This window comes from Lissotriton helveticus, chromosome 5_1 (assembly GCF_964261635.1).
Source record: "Lissotriton helveticus chromosome 5_1, aLisHel1.1, whole genome shotgun sequence".
In the NCBI taxonomy this organism is placed as follows: domain Eukaryota; kingdom Metazoa; phylum Chordata; class Amphibia; order Caudata; family Salamandridae; genus Lissotriton; species Lissotriton helveticus.
In genome coordinates this window covers 668332636-668355235 of record NC_136065.1, presented here as the reverse complement: position 1 = coordinate 668355235, position 22600 = coordinate 668332636, and the positions used below count along the sequence as shown (strand labels likewise).

Genomic DNA, 22600 nt, shown 5'->3' with positions numbered 1-22600 from the left:
TAGGGGTTGATTTGCTGCACGGGTTGAGGGAGAAGGGAGGCCACAGTAGGAAAAAACATATTCTGAAAATGAGAAAGATGTTGGATCAGCTGAGTACCTGGTCGTGTTTTCGTCGGTACCAAACAGCTGCACGAGTGAAAAGGTATAAACGGTCGTGTTTCGTTATTTTTAAAAAAGGCCAGGCTCTACTTACAGTTTTTCGTGGACAAATCAGGCCGTGTACCTGTATCACCCCTCCTTGCGCCCGTCCTGAGCCGAATGCGGGGCCGTAGGTAAAGGCAGCCGCCATCGGGAACGCGGTGGGCGTGGTTAACGTGGCGTGATGACGTCACGCGTTCATCACTGAGACTACGGGGGATCAATAGGTTCAAGCGGGGGTTACCAAGGAAACGTAGTAGCGTTTCGAGTGGTTTTTGGGAGACATTACCAGCAGGCTGTACAGGAGCTATTGGGCTAGTAGGAAGGAAGACATAATACACGCAATGGTGAGCGTGGAGATGATATAAAAACATTATATAAACATTATGGGGAATCCTCCCTCTTTAGCAGTTTACAAAAAAAGGGGGGGGTTTGTTGTAGTTTATACAGGTGATTATATAGTTTGGGACCATTCAGTCAGGGATATAAGATCCCAGTAGGACTTGGTACAGGATTAGAGTCTCATAAAAGCACATTAGCCCAAGGTATACCAGATCCGGGTACAGAATAATAGAGCAAAAGGGTTTGTGTCTCAAAAAGGAACCTAAAGTACACTTGCCCAAGGTATATTATCATTCAGACCATTCAGGTGTGTGGATAGTCTGTACACCCATCTTTGCTCCTTCTCATACAGGCGTTTCTGTAAGTTAGGTCCAGATGATATTTGCTCGATGACAGACCAAAACATGTCATTGGGTGTGTGACCTTTCTCAATAAAGTGATCTGTTAATCGGGTTGCATTTTTCTCATGTTTTTTCGAATCAGTACTTCCAGGATTGCTTATTTATTTACTCCTTTTGTTCTTTAAAATGCAGTACAATATCATGTGGGTGCCTTTTCTCATCATTCTGCTGTGAAGCTTGTCTTTTCTGTTGTTTGTGATCGGCCACTGATCAGATGGATAATAGATAAGACTCTATTGTCATGCGAAGCTAGCATCTGACCTTGGAAACTGAAATACAGTATTTTTTCATGCATAATGCCAACACCACTAACATTGCAACAGACTGGGGGGCTTTTATAGGTACATTGAGAGAGATTAGCATCCTGTTCACCACATATCATAAGTGGATGGAAAGAGCTTGAGTGGATACTCGAGGGATGGGACAGACTTCATATTATTCATTCACCTGCAGACAAAGAATATGGAAACGTAAATCAAAGTACATTTGAAGCGGCTTTTCAACACTGGCAGGAGAAAAGGGTTGCATTAAATCATTTTTTCACTGGAGAAGATTATGAACAACAATACCTTTAATTGTAAAATGCATAAGGCTTTTCAAAGTATTAGCAGTTTTCTAACTTGGTCATCAAAGGAAAGGCAAAACAGCTATCTGATAACTAAGTTAAACGACACCGAAACTTATAATATTACCAGAGATAGTAGTGAGATCAAGAAGTTCTTTAAAGATAATTATTTTTGACTGTATGAGGAATTGACCAAGCATATCACTCCCTCAGAAGTAGATATCTTTCTAGATTAAATTGATCTCACTGCTTTGAGACCTGAGGCATCTGACTCTTTAGTTGCCCCAATAACAAAGGGTGAAGAAATGAGGTTATAAAAGTGCTTCCCTGCTTCTCCTGGTGAGGATAGTTTTAGTGCAATTTTTTTATTAAACATATATCAAGGACTTAATAAATCCTTTGCACCTGCTTTTTAATTCTATACTACATGTGGAAAGATTCCTCGCGCCTTTAAAAAAAAAAGAAAAAAAAAGAGTATTAATAAACTTCTTAAGGCTAGGGCGGTCGACCTCGATTCTGGGGAACTGTGTTCGGCAATGACGCTGAACATCCTGTGAATCTGGGCAAATCACTTAATCTCCCTGTGCCTAACAAAAATGAATGTGTCCTCAAGTGATGCAACTGGTGCTATGTAAAGTGCTCTGATACCCGATTCGGGTCAAGTTCGAGCTATATAAAACTCTGTAAAAAACATTTAAGTTGCTATAATTCTGCCTGAGGCAGAGGAGGTGTTTAGCCTCATGAGTTGAAGGTTTTTGCTTAAAATATTGGATAAATTCATGTTTCCAACTCAGTTTGCTTGGCTGATTGCCTTGCTATATGTCAAGGCACGTCTGCCCAAGTTATAATTATTAGCCGCTGTGCTGATACAGTCTTTTCAGTTAGAGGAACCAGACAAGTTTTCCACCTTAACCCTATTTTTTCAACCTTTTCATTGAATCTTTAGCTAAACTTATTCGTCTCTTTCTTACATTTGTCCACCTCTTTTTAATAGGACTAAAATTAAATTGTGTGCATATGATATTGTCTTATTCTGGTTACCAGAGACTGGCAATATCGAGATGGCTTTACTGGCCGTAAAGTGATAAACTGCCCTTGGGGGTTATAAAATAGATCCGTCCAAGATGGAAACACTGCTACTCAAAAGCCCCCACCTAATGTGCTTCACCAAAATGAAAAGTGAATTATAACCTTAAATCAAAAATACACCTGTGGGTCTATTTTTCATCTTAATCAGTGGATTTATACATGTTAAATTATATTCCCCCAAGGGACAAAGTGTGAAAAATTATTTTCTATCTTGAAATCTTTTCCTCGTTCTTGGATTGTCAGAATACCCCTATTTGAAATGTCTATTTTTCTGCGATTTTTTTTTTAATTTCATCTTAGTCTTTTATAAATTGGATTCAAACTTGTTTGCTAAATTGCAAAGTATCCTTACATCCTTCATAAGTTTGAGCATGGGTTGTTAGTCATTTTGATATATTGGACTATGGATTTTTAAGAGATAAGACTTGGACTTATTTTTATTATCTTGCATTTTATTGTTCCACTTTGCACTGTCACTTTAATGCTACTTAATATGTGAAACTTGAACAAAGCATAAGCACTTCAGCCTTTGTTTCTTGTTATAAATTTGTTTAGCTTCACTTTGAGGCAGATTGCGATGCTCCTTTGGTCCTTTTTAGATGTATCCTGCACTACCTCTTTTTGCTCAATTTGCATTAATGTGTTTCAACTAATGTGAGGTTTTATGGATTTACTGTATTGGAAATGGACTATCTTTTTCAATAAAAAAGTCACTAAATGGGATTTAGTACATTGTAGCAAGACATTTATAGAATTGCAGGATGTGTGACCAGTAAATGCAGTTCTGCATCTGCCTCTCAGTTACTAGTCTAACAGCTCTTGGTGTCCATTGAAGTCCTGTATATTAAGCTGGAGTTTTTTCAGAGAGAGATCATCCTGGAGTCTGCCTAGCAAAATAATAAATCGGGTGACATACTATGTGCAACCTTACACTAACGCTTGTAGCTTAAAAAACCCTAGTATGTATTTATGTTGAAATTAAGGATTATTTTACCAATCTGAATCAGCTGTGAAGCGAGTTCTCATATAGAGAATAGACTTCTTTTTTATAAAGGCTCATTGAAGAATTTGTGTATTCCGACAGGGAAAATATTTCATGGTCCGAGATGTATACAGCAAGTTGGATGTTTTGAATACGACCGGCAGCTGTGGAGCCCCCAATTTTCGTCAGGCTAAAGGAGACTATGCTGTATTTGGAATGGGGCAGCCCAGCCTCAATGGATTCCGACAAGTCTTGCAGAAGCTTCAGAGTGACGGACACAAGGTTTGTGGAACAAAAAAGCATTAATGATTTGGACTTCTCTTCATTGTCTCCTTACCTGCTCAAACCCACCATTTTTTTTCCTAATAGCCCTGATACTTTCTCTCTATTTCTAGATCGACTGTATACAACTCCTCTTCATTTCCCTTTGCTCATTGTACTTGCTCTCTGTGTAAACTTTTTCCATTTTGTCTTATACCTCTGTTAACTGCCCCTTCCATTTCCTGTTTGCTATTCTCTGGTCCCTCGGAAAATCTTTCCTATTCCTTTGAATCATAATTACGTTTCTATAATTTATCTTTCCATACTATCTTTCATTCTCTTATACAGTTTTTTCTATTATTCATTCATTAGAACCTCATTTACTCCATTGTTGATATTTTTCGATCTTGAATGTTTGTTATATTCGTTCATCTGTACTTTAATTCCATTTCATTTAATTCTTTTCTAACCTTGTCTCTGCTCGATGATTCTCTTCCCACATTCATTTCTAACCAACTAACCAAACATGGTGTATAGTTTTCCCTTAGTTTGCCTTGTCCCACCTCCTTAACTATTCTCCTCCTTAAAATACCATTTATCACAAACTCGGTCCCTCCCTTTGCATAAGCCTTGTCCCACTCAGTGAAGAAAACAGAAGAGTTTGATCTAGTGGAGACACTGACCCTCACAAGGGAGTAAACAGAAAATGAAAATAACCCTCACTTGAACCAAACCTTGAATAACAGAAAGCACAAGAAGCAAGCAAACCCTGACCCCAGCCCCCACTTACAAGAGTTTCTTCCCCCATTATTTTCCTCCTGCCATCCAAATCTCTATCCATCCTTTGCCCCTTCCATCTAGTCGTCTGTCCAGGTCACCTTTCCATCCACCTGCCCGTCCAAGCAACTATACATTCTCGAGTCTATCCACCCATTCACCCACCCTTTTATGTATGCATCCTTCCTTTCACCCACCAATACACTGTGTATCTCTCTATTCATTCACTCTGCCCCATCAGTCCATTCTTCTGTCCTTACATCCATTGACTTTTTAACCAAGTAGATTCTTTCATTCTTCTATTCATATTTTCACGCTTCCATCCATTAATTTTTTCATTATTTTTTCCACCCTTCCAGACTTTCACCTTTTTTCCATATTTTGTTAACGTTTTCTTCCATTAATCCTCTCCTTTCATTCGCCCTTCCTTTCTCCTCCCATTTTTCCTCACATTTCTGTCTATGCCCCTTATGTTTTCCGTCTTTTATCTTTTTGTATTTTCTCTTTCATGCTCAGTTTTTCAAATTGTACCCCTCTTTGTGTTTTACCCTTTCTTCATAATTTCTTTTTCTCAATTTCCTTCATCTGCATATCTTCCCACCTCCTATGTGTTTTTTGTCATTGCATTCTCTAACAGTGTTTCAATGAGTGTTTCATCTGCAGACCTGCCAACATTACTTGCCACAAGGAACTAATTAAGTTTAGTTTGGTCCAGTTCACAAACCCATCGTGTCCAGTGGTAACCCTGACTCAAACTACTTAGCTGGTGATTCCCTACCCCACAAGGTTCTCATACTTTTAGTGCACTGCCTGGCTCACCTCTTTGTTTACGGTTTTTTGGCTGGTTTTCATGGACTTGCTCTATCTTTCTTTTTAGCACAGAGCACACCTATTTTTATGCTGTGAGATAAAATCTGGATTTAAACCTGGATTTAAAGAGTGGCGGGTTAGCAGGAATCAGATCCAGATATTGTCTCTGAGTAGGCATGGGTTTTCCTTATCTGCCTAACAATGATTTCTATCAACAGATCTATTCACAGATCACTTTGAGTTTATTCCAAACCTATGTACATGAGGTGTCTTCTGCTACTTGTTCCACCAACAATCTGTCGTATTTGACTACCATCAGTACAGCTTAAAAGAGAGATTGTATACCACGCAGTCTCCCAAAACCTACCACTTTTGACTGATAGTGGTCGAAAGGATACATTTGCAGTAATTTCAGACTCTTCCCCACTTTAACTAGATGTCGTCTTCCATATGATTGGACTTTTGTTATTTTTGGTTGCAGGTTATATTTTAAGTGCATTTGCACAGCTCATTCACCTCTATTTTCTGGTAAACCTTGCCCCAAAGCATCATAGGGCAGGGGCCTGATTCCCATATGCAAAACTCATATACTCCGTCACAAACTTGACGGATATCCCGTCCGCCGCATAAAAAGTTCCACAGGAGAATGGAATTATAATATGGCAGACAGAATATCCGTCACATTTATAATGGAATAAACCTGTCCGCAAAACTCATAAACAGGCCCCAAGCCTTTTCTCACTGTGCCACTATAGTTAGAGAAACAACCATCATGAAATCAAATTTAGTCCTAATTATTAGAACTGTGCAGAATTTGGAACAGTGCAACTCAAATTGCTAAAACATCTTTCTGAACAATCAACATGCAACGAGGGGGTTTTTAGGAAAAACTCAGTATGACTTAGGCGCTCTGCCTGGTGTATACGTCTGGGTATAAAGCTTGCTAAGTAATAGTAAGGTGCGTGCAGAGCGAGTGGGAAAGCCCGTAACCACTCCACATGAAAAACACATGAATTTCATAAAACTAGAAAATACAGCATTGCTCTCGCACCCAAAGAAACATTTAAAGGTTCCGCAGACGGCGAACCAAAATAGTTTAAAGCACCACAAACAGTATCATAAGAAGAGCAGATGCAGATTCTTGAGTATGTGTTCCACGACGGGATTCGTTAGATCAGACAGCGGTTATTCAAGAAACGTTCTTGGTAAACGGCGACCGGGAAACAGTCGGCAGTCGTATTCACCATAAGTATCCCCTCCCGGTTACTGACTTACACGCACACGTGTCAAGTAAACGCTTGTTACATAAGCCAACGCCTTGAAGTTCAAACTTAAAGCGGAAACATACACACTTGTCTTCCACTCGTTTCTTGAATAACCGCTGTCTGATCTAACGAATCCCGTCCACACTTGATGGATGTCCTTCTGAAAACATCCACCTTTCTAGACCTGGAATTATACAGGCTAGCCACAAGCCCTGAAGAGTCGTGTTGTACCACACTCACACTACGAAACACGTGTCGGCTGATTGTGGCCCCTTTTTTGTGGACTGAATAAACAACTCGTCGTGGAACACATACTCAAGAATCTGCATCTGCTCTTCTTATGATACTGTTTGTGGTGCTTTAAACTATTTTGGTTCGCCGTCTGCGGAACCTTTAAATGTTTCTTTGGGTGCGAGAGCAATGCTGTATTTTCTAATCTTTCTGAACAATAACACCCTGAAACAGGAACCGCAGAGCGTTTTTGGCTGTATGCGTCCTCAAGCATATGTGCTTAAGAGGAGCGTGCTATACAAGTCCAACTAAGCAGTCAATCAATGAAGAAGCAGCTACATATCAAACTCATTCAGGTTCCTGAGAATTATATTTGATCAATGCCTCATAGGGCTGCTTGTAAATTGCTTGTAAATTCATCATCTTTACCTTAAGTGACGACTTCAAAAATTTGTGTTCAAAGTATGCATCATTTGCAATTAAGGCTTTCCATGAGATGCTATTCCACTGGATTGGTTATTGGTTGGGAAGACACTTATAGACATTGACTTTTAGTACTTCATTCATTTTTTTCATTAGTGATGGATGGTCTGAAAAGTAGTCCTGGGTTAGGATTTTCTTACTGACAAGTAAATATGGTGATTTACTTGTCCTTGTTTTTTTCTACTTTTTACTTAATGTGCATATTTTGTGCAGATCCACATATCTGAGTATATTTGATTACTATATTTGTCTATCTGAAAATGTAGTATTATTTTTCATAATTTCAATCTAACAAACATCACACATGTAATTTTGACAAATATGCTCAACTGTATTGAATAGTGCTGAACAATTTTGTCTGGCGATTCTAAATTATTCCATTTATTTTCTAAAAGATTGTAGTTATTCGACTAAGGTTAACATCCTTGCACTATGTTGCTGTATCAACTTTTTCCTTCCCCAAAATCTTACATGCCACCAAGATTAAAAAAATAAGTATTGTCCCATGTGATTCAAATCAAGCTTCATCATATTTAATTTTTAGAGTGTAACAAATGCTTTCTTTCCACTTTACGTTTAAAAATCGAAAGGGGAGTGGTGGGTTTATCATGTTGAGGGGAGTGGTTGGTTTATCATGTTGAACTTTGCGTACTACAAATATGATATGTTCCAGAACTAGGGCGGGGTGAGGGGTTACATGTGAAGCACTGTTTTAAGTCACAAATGAGGTGGCCTGTGTGGTTTAACAAAAGTAGACTCTTTTTAGGAATCCTATTTTCCCTATTTTTTACCCTACCACTGCCCAAAGCTCCAGTGTTTTGAATCTGCTTGGTGTACATTGCTACCATATGTTTACGCATTGGACTATAGCTTTGTAAGACACTTCTGCATCCATGGACTTTAAGTGAGCTCTAAATATGTTGCATCATACATTTGTTAATAAGTCTTAGGATGAATGGGATGTTAACCCACTTAAAATATAAATAAAATAATCCACTAATTGACAACTAGATATCATACTCATTAATACATTTAACAGTTTCTTATGTTTCTGTATGTGAACTCAAAACTCTGCTCTTTCAGCCTTAGTTTCTCATTCTTTTGGATTGCGCTCATAGTGTTGTGTCCCTGCAGGAGTGCATCTTCTTCTGCATACGTGAAGAGCCTGTGGTGTTTCTGCGACAAGATAGTGACTTTGTACCTTACACACCGAGAGGGAAAGAGAACCTCCATGAAAATCTACACAGCCTGGAGAAAGGAACCAGAGTGGAGAGCTTAGAACTTGCTATTCGGAAAGAGGTAGGTTTATTCAGCATTAAGGCTCAACTCTACTCTACTCTGCACCACTACACTGTACACCACTGCACTATACACCACCTCACTGTACACCTATCTACAATACTCTACTTGGGCCTCCCAACGGATCTGATCCAAAGATTGCAGCTGGTTTAAAATCATGCAGTTAGATTGGTCTATCAACCGCCAAGATACTGCCACACTACACCCTTACTAAAGAAACTGCATTGGCTTCCAGTTGTACAAAGAACATTGTTTAAAACAGGCTGCATGATTTTCAAAATATGGCAGAGTAAAAGTCCCACTTTTGTTTCCTCCAAAATAAGGAACTCTACTCCTAGGCGAAACCTCAGGTCATCACATGTCAATCTCCTATAGGTTCCCAAATTCTACAGGAAGAGACTAGGGGAACCAGGTTTGCTGTGTTAGCTCCCGGTATTTGGAACGCTTTTCCAGATAACATATGAGAAGCAACCTTCTATGAGCAATTCAGAACTCTGCAAAAACATGGATTTTCAGCCAAGCTTATGACTAATCTACATCTCTGTCCTACTGCTAGTCCGTCCAGTACCATGAAACCTCTAGGAGAAAGTGCGCTTTAGAAGTTTGTTATAATATAACATAACTCTGCAGCACTCTACTCTATGCCAATGCAGTCTTTGCCTCTGCACTCTAAAGCACTCCAGTCTAGTCCACTCAATTCCACTCTGCGTAAGTCCACTCTACGCCACTCCACTCGATTCTGTAACTCTACACTCTACTCCACTGCACTCTATGCCAATGCAGTCTACACCAATCCACTGTAGATCACTCTATTCTACTCTATACAGCCTTACTCTATGCCACTCTACTCTATGCCACTCTACTCTATGCCACTCTACTCTATGCCACTCTACGCCACTCTACTCTATGCCACTCTACTCCACTCTACTCTATGCCACTCTACTCTGCCACTCTACACTACTGCACTCTACCCTGCACCATTCCACTTTACGCCACTTCACTGCACCACTCTACTCCACTCTATACCAATGCACTCTATTCGGCTGCACCCCCTGTCCCTGCACTTTACAACACTCTACTCTGCAACACTGCACTCTCCGCCACTGAACTCTGCCACTCTACTCTGCACGACTGCTGCTTTCTATGCCAATCCACTCTATTTCTCTCTACTCTAGAACACTCTATTCCTTTCTTCTCCATTCCACTGTAAGACACTTCATGCCACTATCCTCTACAACACTAACTTTAGACATGCTGAACAGCAGCTATGCTGGTGTACAACAAGGCTAAAATACATTGGCAAATCAAATAGCTTTTGTATTGCAAATGCATGTTTAATATTTCTGTTCTGATGAATAATAAATATAATCATGTTATTTTTAATGAAATGTTAATTTCTTGCCTGTATTGTATTATGTAAATTGCAACACTGAGGGTTTACTTTCTTAATGGGTGAGGAGCGCGGAGCCTTTATGCTTTTTTATTCCCAAAAAGAAATTGTATTGCCTCATGTAACTACTACATGAAGAAGCTCAAGAGTAAAGCTATCACTAAGGGCCTGGTCTGAAGCCCCCTTCTCTCTGATGTCATTTTCTCCTCTTCATCCTCTTATGAACTGGTGCCATACTTATAGGTAGTGTAACCATCTTATAAAAGAGTGCTTGTGGGCTTATTGGATAGAGGGAATATTCCAATCATTGGTATGTGACGGAGAAGTAGATGATGGGGAATGAAACTAAAGCTCAGGGGTTTCACTGGCTCTTTTATCTCTTTCAGGTCCATGACTTTGCCAAGCTCAGTGGCAACAGCTACTATGTATATAATGACATTGAACTATTCAAAGAGGAGCCACATTCTGTTCAAATACACTGTGAGGAGGATATCCATGTCACAGAGGAAGTGTACAACAGACCCATCTTCCTACTGCCTTCATACAGGTAACTTCTCTCCGAAGGACTAAGACTGGAGCCTTGAATGTGCTCATGACTGTTTGCCTGGAAACATGATTTGTCCTTCTGCATGGCCATTTAGTATTATGCCAGTGAAGACCACTTTTTTTTAGGTCTTGCCTCCGATCTCACTTGCGAGGGTTATTGTTTACAGTCAATGGCTTGGAGACTGCCCAATGCTTACCATTATTTAGCTTCATTATTACTTTTCTTTACTGCTTCCTAATTGGCCAGCATGTGCTGCCATCACTTCCTTTTCTTTCTGTGAAGCATGAATCAAAAGTCAATTGATTCTGCTTAATTAGTGTTTGTCTGTTGATCGCGCAGTGATTGAGATACCTGTTTCAGGACACTTACTCTATTTCCAGTTCGTATTCTGCATTCTCCATTCGTTTGGTTTTCAAACCCATTTTTGGCCATTGTTTATTTATGTCAGCATCTTTTGTCTTACTCATACAAGTAAAATAAAATTACAATTTATGTGGATTGGATTAAGCCATTATAGTGTAAAAATGCAGCACTAACACATTTACACCTACATAATGCTTGCCGCTGCATGCCTTATTTTCGTTCCCTTTAAGCAATTCATCCCTTTTATGCCCCATACCTTTGCGCTGATATTAAGTTTGGTTTCCTATTTAAGTTACGTACACGCACAACTGTGCTACCCTACACCACTCTATGCTAATGCATTCTAAGCCACTTTACTCCACTCTACGCCACTCCACTACACACCACTCCGTGCCACTCCACTCCTCTCTGCACTACTACTCTCTCCTCCATGCCTCTCTGCACAATGCCAATCTAAGCTGCTCAACTTTACACCACTCTACACAACTGCACTGTATGCCACTCACTCCACTCCATTCTACTCTACTCCATGCCACTGTACTCTATGCCACATCACTCTACACCACACACCTGTACCCCACACTGCGCCACTCGACGCTACTCCACTCTACACCACTCGACTCTACGCCAATCAACTCAGCCACTTGACTCTACCCCACTCTACTCTATGCCACCATATGCTACTCTACGTCATTCCACACCACTCCACGCCACCCAACTCTGCCAATCGACTCTACCCCACTCTACGCCATGCCATTCCACTCTAAGCCATTCCACACCACTGTACACTACTCTGCTCTACGCCCCTCCACTATACGCCATACCACTTCACTGCACACCTCTCTATGCCACTTTATGCTAATCTATTCTACACCACTCTGTGCCACTCTACTCTACACCACTCTACTTTATGTCACTCCACTCTATGCCACTCCACCTCACTCTGTGTCACTCTGCCACTCTCCTCTACTCTGTGCCTCTCCACTCCATGTCACTCCACTCTCCTCAATGCCTCTCCACTATCCTCTATGCCTCTCCACTCTCCTCTGTGCCACTCCACTCTACGCTACTCTACACCACTCTCTGTGCCACTCTATCTATGCCACACCACTAACTTTTAGCCATGCTGAACAGCAACCACACTGCTTTACAACATGGCAACAATGGCATAAAGTTACTCAATCAATTCAATGGCACAGCCTATTGTCTGAGAAGTGAACATTTCTGTCACATAATATGATAAGCAGGTCAGTGTCTCCTCTGGAAACAAATTAACAAAAGTCGGTTTTATGGGTTGTACCAGATACAATACAGGGTGCCATGTGTAGTTCTCAGATAATTGCTCGAGAGTCATTTGCATGAGCACAGCCGTGCCATCTATAATTCTAAAATTGTCAGGGTTCAAAATTAAAGAAATTAATAATATAATAAATGTATTTTAAATTAATTTGTTGGTGCGCCTAAGTCCTTCTCTCAATCGGCACTGCCAGGTAAAGAATTATCATCTGTGAGCCTACTTAGACAATTCTTCTTTACAAAAACATGTTACTGTGAAAAGTAATAAAATCCACCAAGATTACTGAGCATATTCATTTGTATGTATGAAGCTCTTGTAATAATTCATCTAACTTTTTCTATCGTTCATCTAATGAACGTGAAAAGGGAAAGCTCAAAAATGGGAGATTTCATAAATACTTATTTTGCATCCCTTACATTTGCAGACAATAATTTAGCAAAAATTTAAAATGGGTTTTTTGTCTAACCAGAAAACCGATCATGTGGGTGCTTAGTGATTAGTTTAAAGTATTTAAAAACTGTTAAACTCCAACAATTAGTACATATCTCAGATCAGTCTTAATGGAGATGCTACCTATTTTCTGGGAGTACATTGCCTACCAAAAGTGTGTGTGTGTGTCTGGCTGTATGCATGTATGTTTCTATTCAGAGTTTTGCACAATTCTAGGAGATGATGAAACCATACTAAATAAAGAACTGAGCACCAACTTCTATCAAGAAGCACATTTTGGGATTTTTAAGTGCAGATAGAGGTATTGCCAACCTTATCAAGGTCACCAAGTTAGGGATGCAACACTCATGTTGATCAAATTGCTAACACAAACTATGCATATATATCTCAAAGGAATAATCTTTCAGGCTTTGAAGTGGCACATAAATTAGGCAAAAAAGGATTTAGGGAACTCTGGGTAGTTCCCAAACTTTAGGTGGCGAGCTATTCCTTTATATGAAACACTCTCCAACACCACTGACACTCTAAACCTGCTCACCTGAAATGTCTGTTTTACTTGTAGAGCTTTTAAGCAGAGGATTAGAATGATGCCATCCACTCTGAGCTACAAGAGTGACAAAAGCCTTTTACCACTCCAGGAACAGTATTACAGCTTTGGATTGGTTTAAATAACATTCAAGCCAACCGGGAATAAACACAAGCAGTGGGTGCTCGTCTGAGATATATAGCTTAGTCCAGACACAAGGGAGCACCCAGTATAAGTCCAAGCAATATCCTTTCCTGCTTAGGGGACTCTGGGTAGTTCCCTAGTGTTCTCCAATGCCTTCCCAAGGTATTGCTTTGACATGTGTACTGTGTGCTCCCTTATCTTTGTATGCGTGTATATATATATATATATATATATATATATATATATCTCACAAAGATGATGCCTAGAGCAGTGGTTCTTATCCTGTTGTCCGATCCCCCATGGGGTGTACATAAACAAAGAAGCAAAATGTACAGTTGAACTTTTTCAAACTTTCCGTACATGTCAAGACATTTTGAAATTGAAGGCTAAAAATGAAGCTAATATCCTCAGATTGATTCGTTTGAGAAGTGCAAGTGCTTTAAACAGAAAATAGTATGGACAATAGTATGGACAACCTCAATTCAATTTAGAAATGCTGCAACTTTCCTACTAAGATTAAAATTTTGATTTTCTTTAATGTTTATTTGTGAATCAAAAAATAAATGTAATCATTTGTTTATTTGTTAGATGAATGCTTGTTTCTCTATTTTCCGTGCATTGTTTTGCAGTTGAAATCATCAAAAATGCTTAGGGTGGAGACTCTGCTTTCCACTAATGACTCTGTGGGGTTCTCCGGATTCCAATATTGATTAAGCAGGGGAGTCATCAGAAGTCAATCAATGAAAAGATCTTTATTCGGATATAGAAAAATCCCCCCAAAAATATCAAATACATTTCATATAAAAGTTATCATAAAATCATTATAAAGCCTTGCTATTTAAGTAAGTCAAGTTATTTATAAACTGCATAAAATAGAATACAATATTACTTAGCTGAACATATAAAAAACAATATATCGATGTGCTATTAAAACATAAAACATATACTCTAGGCCACATCACTTATAATCAAATAGTGGCATAATGTCATAACTTAAAACTGCTTAGGCAGTTGAGGATTCTCCTATGGCTAAATACATACTTTATGAAAACGTGTTTTATGAAGTAAAAATCGGCGAGGTTGAGTCATTGTAGGACTTAATTTTCGTATCTTATCTTCTCTAGAGCTGTTACCATTTTCCTTAACTCCTTACTGAATTGCCAAATACTGGCTGAATTTTTAACAGATGTGCCCCTGAATCATTCGATTAGAAACGTATTAGGTATGCTAGCCAGGGAATCTTATAATAGTGTTCGAGGTCTAGACAGTCAGAAATAACTTATTTTGAAAAAATTGAACTTGCTTTTCTTCAAATATTATGCCAGCAAATTATAGAATTCAGGTCAATCAAATTTTCGATATGCAGCATATCCAACTTGCTGTCGGTAGTAGAAGATGAAACAGCGTAGGGAACTGCCAAGAACCTACATAAAAACTGATTTACCTCTGATTGTAGTGGTAGGCTCTCGGCCAGACCCCACACAGCCCCCCTGTATATTGCAGAAGGAAGGTTATATTCCTGTATAATTTTGACAATTCTGGGATAAGGTTATTGCCTATTTTACTAGACAAAGTAAATAAGGCATCAATAGTCCTCACTATTTTCATTTTTGCATTTCTAATGTGAGGACCCAATGTACCTGAATGTGTGAAGAGTGTACCGAGATAAGAAAACGTCTGCACTTCGACCAGTCTATAATCCTTCACATAATGCGTTCTCTTACTAGGGGTTCCCTTTCCGCAAACCATGGCAAAACTTTTGGACAGGTTTAGCTTCGGATATTTTTGCTCAATGTTACCTCAGACAAGAACAAGACATATGCAAATCCCTTTCTTTACTGCTCTAATAAGTCCAGCCCATCCAATCGCCAGTGGTTGAAATTAATTCAAACATTACTTCCATCAACTAATTGTATGTTGAAGTAGATGACCTAAGTTTGTTGGGTATGATTAGACGTGGATCCCGTGCTCATTGTGTTATAACTCACTGACAAGACTTAAGTTGGTTTAAAACTGGTCAGTGGTTTCTTCTCTTCTGGATGGGCCTGGCCTGGTTATTCTGACTTAATTGTTCCTATAGGTGCAAGAGCAAGACTGATTTGCATATGATAGGTCTCTCTCTTGAGTGGCATAGTGGGTGAGAAATGATGGTCTGGAATGCGGCCCAAAGTAATTGGCAGTGTCTAAGATTTATTCAAGCATTCCTTCTTACTTGTTCTCCTTAAAACACACAGCTGCCATTTGTTCATTTTTTACCATTGCAATCTGACTCTATTTACATTTCTTTACTTCTTCTAAAGCATTGTACTCCACTGAATGTTAAAATGTGTCTGAAATTTCTTTAATCTAAGAAAAAATAGTGCTCACATTCATATTCAAATCATACAAATGTAATGTTTGTGACATATGTAGCTGTAGATACACATGCTGTGCATACTCCCGCCATCTAGTGTTGAGCTTGGATGTGTGCTTGGTGCCTCTTGGGCATCATCTATGCCATCGTCGACCCATGAGCGTTTGCCCCAAGTGTCATTCAAAGTACCCAACACAGACCATCAAGAAGACTCCTGTGCAGCATGTCTCTCAATAAAATGACTCTTCGGAACTGACAAGCTTGTTGCATTGCCTCAGCCTCCATGGCGCACTGACAGCAGGAGGGCACCCCTGACCTCATCGGGGACAAAGGCACTGAGGGCGACCAGCAGCAGGAGACGGCCAGCGGTGGAGTCGAGGAGCTCTCATTGGCTGAGAGTTCTGTCTCCATTGTCGAGGAGGAAGAGCCCCCACCGGCACAGTCCAAGGTGGTCGCAGTGAGTATCAGCACCCAACATATGACTCCTCCTCATCATCATTTACCTCCTCGGGAAGTCGCAGCCTCGAGCTCCCAAAGTACTCATGAGGCCTCTGGGTCACCAATGCCGCATAGCCATGATCTGCACTGAGCGGAGAGTTCGAAGCCAATGCTTGACCATACTTTGGCACTGAAGTCCGCCTCCAAGACCCGCCCATTCACCTCAGCAGCTGCACTGGCACTGGTTACAAGAATGACTCCGAAAACTCCTTCAGAATGAAAAGATACCTGTTTTGGAGCCACAGCCGCCGGACTATAATTCAAGCTTGGCACTGCATGGGCTTAGAAAACTGTCCTTTCTGCAGATGATGCCATCCACGTCTGCATCTTCCGCTGCTTCAGAGGACTTTGAGCAGCCAATGCTTCCTCACCTACATGAAGAGCTCAACGTCAGATAGTGTTGAATACACATCCAGCCTGACACTCTGGCTCCTTGCTAAGTCTCCGGACAAGTCTAAAGACCTGGATCCTCCTAAAAGGGAATTCACTTTCAAGGAGGTACTAAACAAGCCTTCGTAGCTGACACACTGGAAGCATCAGTGCCTTGACAAGGCCACTTCCTGTCTAAAGCTGTCTCCTCCTCCTCCACCTCCTCTTCCTTCACCTCCCCCTACCTTTTCTCCTTATCTGCCTCTTGCACCACTACCCACCTCTCTCTTACCATGTGTGGACCTTATGACACATTCACCATAGGGATCTCCTCCTTCAGAGGTGGGAAAAGTCCACGGTCTCACTATGACCCCATGACCCCTCTTAGAAGAGGCAACCACAGGAAGACCCCTGGTGTGATTATGACATAGAAACCCCAGCTGATAAGACCCAGATCTCTATGCAGCTAAGCCGTCACCACCGGATGACAACACTTTGTATCATTTATTTATTTATTTATTTAATGCGATTTTATATAGTACAAACTTTACCCGAAGGTGTCAGAACGCTTAACATAAGAACCAGTTGCAAAACATAAGGACAAGGGATTACATGGGTTACATAAAAGATACAAACAGAAGGAATTGCAAATGTACAAGATGTAAAGTCACACAAGGAAGAGATACGAATGGATATACTCTAAGAGTCACATAGGAATGGTAGAGGGTACAAGGGTCTACTGCATATACTAGTGATTAGAGTTATCTCTATATACATAGGGAAGGGATATGAATGGATATACTCTAAGGGTCACATAGGAATGGTAGAGGGTGCAAAGGTCTACTGCATATACTAGTGATTAGAGTTATCTCTATATACATAGGGAAGAGATAAGAATGGATATACTCTAAGATTCACATAGGAATGGTAAAGAGTACAAAGGTCTACTGCATATACTAGTGATTAGAGTTATCTCTATATACAGAAAAGCATAATGTGCTCAAGAATGCAGCAACCTTCCACAAGATGGAATTCAACAAGCAACCTGTGGATGAAGACTTCCTCATGAAGAGATTCTCCTCCACACACAGCTCAGTGTGATATTTGCCTATGTTGAAGGGCTTTGCTATGATATATTTGTATTATTTGTTTTTTGTGGGTGGTGAAAATATAGTGAAAATACTCTCTCTTAGGGTAGTAAAGATGGGAGCGCAATGTGCTTTTTAAAAATACCCCTCACACACTAAAAAAATCCAGTAGTGTCATGCTTCATCATTGGGGTCTTCCCGTCCCTCTACGGGGCGGGGCGTGCTACGACCTGACCGACTACGCGGGAGCACTAATATGGTGACAGGACTATGTGACAGTGCAAGGTGGGTGATGTCAGTGAAGTGTAGGGACCTAACGATGTGTGGGAATAAAGAAGTTAAAAATCCTCTGGCTAGTGGAAAAAAAAACAATTTATTCACTTCCCTAGCTGGGGACGTTAAGAAGGGGGTTTTGGGGTTGAGCTAATCGCTACAACCTGGGTAAATGAATATGATGAGTGGAATTGTGGCGCAAACAATAATGAAAGCGCAGAGAAAAAACCACAGCTACAAATGTAAATATCTGTGTTTTTCTCCCTTTTTTCCTATTTTCTTTACAGAGACCGCATTCAGGTCATCATTTTTAGATATTTTTGCTTCCCTGGGGCCAGCTCATGCCCTGAAGCTTAAACTAACAGTGGATTTTTACTGCTAGTTTTTAGGACGACAGGCTGACAACACTTAGCAACTGAGCTTTGTTCTAGTAGGGACCATTAGAAGGTCCTGATGAGTAGGCAGTAGGGGACTGCCTACGAAACATGTAAAAACCAGGTTGTAGCGATTAGCTCAACCCCAAAACCCCCTTCTTAACGTCCCCAGCTAGGGAAGTGAATAAATTGTTTTTTTTTCCACTAGCCAGAGGATTTTTAACTTCTTTATTCCCACACATCGTTAGGTCCCTACACTTCACTGACATCACCCACCTTGCACTGTCACATAGTCCTGTCACCATATTAGTGCTCCCGCTTAGTCGGTCAGGTCGTAGCACGCCCCGCCCCGTAGAGGGACGGGAAGACCCCAATGATGAAGCATGACACTACTGGATTTTTTTAGTGTGTGAGGGGTATTTTAAAAAGCACATTGCGCTCTCATCTTTACTACCCTAAGAGAGAGTATTTTCACTATATTTTCACCACCCACAAAAAACAAATAATACAAATATATCACTACACATTGATAGAATCTCTTTGTTTATGTAAATCAGTTTGGAGGGTGATTCTGTCAACACCTCTGCACTTCCTCTATTGTTTTGGAAGGGCTTTGCTATTACCCACACATGACCTCTTCAAAGAGCCAGTGAAGGCACATGTTGTCACCCCCAGCGCAGATACAAAATATAAAGCTTCACATTCTGACCTCCCCCTACATCATGGGTCACCTTCCACCGGACTCTCTGGGGGTACTCACGGCATGCAATCATGGTAATTCACAAGGTAGAGCTGATGCTCCCCCTCCACATTGGGAGAGCAAGAAGATTTATGCGGCGGCAAACGTGTCGCCACCCAGGCTGCCATACATTGACAGCTTGCAAACTTAGTGGGCCAGCTTTCTCATTACGATAGTGCTCATTGGGATAAAGTAGAAGATCTGGTTCCGCATCTTCCTGAGCAATACAGAAAATACGGCCAGCAGTTGGTGGCAGAAGGAAAAAGTATTTGTAACATCAACATCAGGTGGGCCACAGACGCAGTGGACACAGCTGTGTGTGAAGTCAATTCTAGTGTCCCTTCCCCACAGACACACGTGACTGCGTGTGTCAGGCTTTAAACCAGAGGTTCAACAACATCTCAGTTTGCCTTTCAATGGAGAACATCTTTTTGGAGGGCAAGTTGATAAGATGTTGGACAAAATTAAACAGGATACAGAGACAACAAAGCAGGGTGTACTACAAGAGTAGATATAGAGGCAACAATAGTAGAGGTAGAGGTAAAGGCGCAGCCCCTAAATGCACTGCATCTGCAAAACAGTGACTCCCTCACCCTTCTCCCACCGACCATCCAAACCTGTCAGGGGAAGAGTGCTAGTGGTTTGGTGGAAAATAACTTGTTTGTTGAGGTAGGCCAGTCCTCCATTTTGTAGTGCCTTGTAAGTGTGGGCGAGAAGCTTAAACTGACATCTCTTCATGACTGGTAGCCAGTGGAGTTTTATGAGGTGGGGGTAATGTTTGTCTGACAGGGGAGGTCAAGGATCATTCTGGCTGCTGTGTTCTGGATGGTTTGGAGTTTCCTCATGAGTTGGGCGGTGATTCATACATAGAGGGAGTTGCTGTAGTCGAGAGCTTGCGTGGTGGTACGCCTGGTGTTGGGTGGGAGCCATCTGAAGACTTTCCTGAGCATACAGAGGGTGAGGAAGCAAGCGGAGGATACAGCACTGACCTGCTTCTTCATAGAAAGCTGGCTGTCGAGGATGATGCTGAGGTTACGGGCGGGTTTGGGGGTTTGGCCAAACTCAGATGGCCACCATTCGTTGTTCCAGAAAGTGTCTTTTCCTTTTCTGAAGATGAGAACTTCTGTTTTGTCTGTGTTGCGTTTGAGATAGTTGTTGGTCATCTAGATAGCCTCATCTTTCATGCATCTCTGGAACTTGTCTTTGAGAGTTTTTGGGTAGTTAGTTAATCAGGGAGAGGATGAATTTGGTGTCATCGGCCTAGGAGTTGATGTTGAGTCTGCGGACCTGATGATGCTTGCCAGGGGTGTCGTGTACACGTTGAAGATATTCGGGCTGAAGAATGAGCCTTGAGGTACACTGCAGGTGATGTTCTTAGGGAGTGAGGAGTAAGGCGGGTGAATGATCTTATGTCGTCTTCCTGTGAAGTAAGATACGATCCATTTGAGGGCTGCTCCTTGGATTCCGATTTGGTGGATTCTGGGTGGTGGGATATGGTGTCAAAGACTGCTGAGAGGTCGAGAAGGATGAGGGCGGCAGTACCTCTGTGGTGTAGCAGCATTCTGATGTCATCCGTGGCTTCAGCCAGAGCTGTCTCTGTGCTGTGGTTTGCTCTGAAGCCGGATTGGGAGGGGTCCAGAAGGTTGTGCCTGGCTAAGGACGAACATTGGTGCTGTAGCTCCTTTAACAGTACGTACTTCCAGAGGTACCTGCCACTCAGCTCCCTGGTTCAATGAACCATTAAGAATCAGTAAAAAGTAAATGTAAAAAGCTTGATCTTTATCCCTTTATCTCTAGGAAGATAGGAGTACCTGCAGGATAGCACTAAAAGTACACTATTAAATGGTGAGAGAGATCAAGATGAATTACTGGCAGAGTAAAATCACGGCTAAAAAAAACAAGAGCAAAAAGATCTTTGGGATCGTGAAGTCCTTTATGGCTCCATAGGCAGGCAGCAAAGCAGCCCCACTGTCAGCAGACTGGACGCAACTGGTGGCCCAATCCTTTCACACCAAAATAATTACAATCCAGCAGTCCTTTCTGGTGTCATCCATAATACGGCCATGCTGAGTACGGAAGAGGATCCAATTAGACCTTCTTCATCATTGGTACCCCCGCAAGGCCCTCAGTAACTACATTTCCCGGCCATTGACATTGGGGATTCACTCTCCTATCTTATGAGCCTAAAATCTGGTTCACCAGTAGATGCGTGCCCCGCGAAGCTTCTACCAGCCCTTGCTCCCACCATAAATCAAAAAACAACAAGTGATGGACTGAATGTGGATCAATGTCACACACTCCCCCAGTCAAAAGATCTGGGCCCAAATCCATCGTTTTTTTGCACTCCACACCACCCTGGGTCAGATAATGGCTTTATGCAAATCAGCTCTGACCCTGTTGCCCCATGGGAACAGTCCAGTCCGAACTACAACAGCCATATCTTTCCCAGACCGGAATCAAGCATCCGAGGACCGGACCGGTTTCGAGGTAACACCTCTCTTCAGCCCGGCTAGCTTGACTCCAAGTGGTGTGGAGTGCCTGGGACCCACGTCTGGGCATCCCCAGCGCACTTAGGGCGGCAATTGCAAAAAACAACAAGTGATGGACTGAATGTGGATCAATGTCACACACTCCCCCAGTCAAAAGATCTGGGCCCAAATCCATCGTTTTTTTGCACTCCACACCACCCTGGGTCAGATAATGGCTTTATGCAAATCAGCTCTGACCCTGTTGCCCCATGGGAACAGTCCAGTCCGAACTACAACAGCCATATCTTTCCCAGACCGGAATCAAGCATCCGAGGACCGGACCGGTTTCGAGGTAACACCTCTCTTCAGCCCGGCTAGCTTGACTCCAAGTGGTGTGGAGTGCCTGGGACCCACGTCTGGGCATCCCCAGCGCACTTAGGGCGGCAATTGCAAAAAACAACAAGTGATGGACTGAATGTGGATCAATGTCACACACTCCCCCAGTCAAAAGATCTGGGCCCAAATCCATCGTTTTTTTGCACTCCACACCACCCTGGGTCAGATAATGGCTTTATGCAAATCAGCTCTGACCCTGTTGCCCCATGGGAACAGTCCAGTCCGAACTACAACAGCCATATCTTTCCCAGACCGGAATCAAGCATCCGAGGACCGGACCGGTTTCGAGGTAACACCTCTCTTCAGCCCGGCTAGCTTGACTCCAAGTGGTGTGGAGTGCCTGGGACCCACGTCTGGGCATCCCCAGCGCACTTAGGGCGGCAATTGCAAAAAACAACAAGTGATGGACTGAATGTGGATCAATGTCACACACTCCCCCAGTCAAAAGATCTGGGCCCAAATCCATCGTTTTTTTGCACTCCACACCACCCTGGGTCAGATAATGGCTTTATGCAAATCAGCTCTGACCCTGTTGCCCCATGGGAACAGTCCAGTCCGAACTACAACAGCCATATCTTTCCCAGACCGGAATCAAGCATCCGAGGACCGGACCGGTTTCGAGGTAACACCTCTCTTCAGCCCGGCTAGCTTGACTCCAAGTGGTGTGGAGTGCCTGGGACCC

The 22600-nt window shown here is 41.8% G+C and overlaps 1 protein-coding gene across 2 annotated transcripts in view; it reads left to right on the top strand.

Annotated features, from left to right (window-relative positions):
• The window catches only part of PALD1 (phosphatase domain containing paladin 1), a 975161-nt gene that overhangs the window by 479819 nt on the left and 472742 nt on the right, over window positions 1–22600 (top strand). For both annotated transcript variants that reach the window (XM_078643067.1, XM_078643068.1), the window contains exons 4-6: window positions 3620–3799; window positions 8479–8643; window positions 10420–10580. In XM_078643067.1, the coding sequence (XP_078499193.1) occupies window positions 3620–3799; window positions 8479–8643; window positions 10420–10580 (506 nt within the window). The remainder of the gene's footprint in view (window positions 1–3619; window positions 3800–8478; window positions 8644–10419; window positions 10581–22600) is intronic.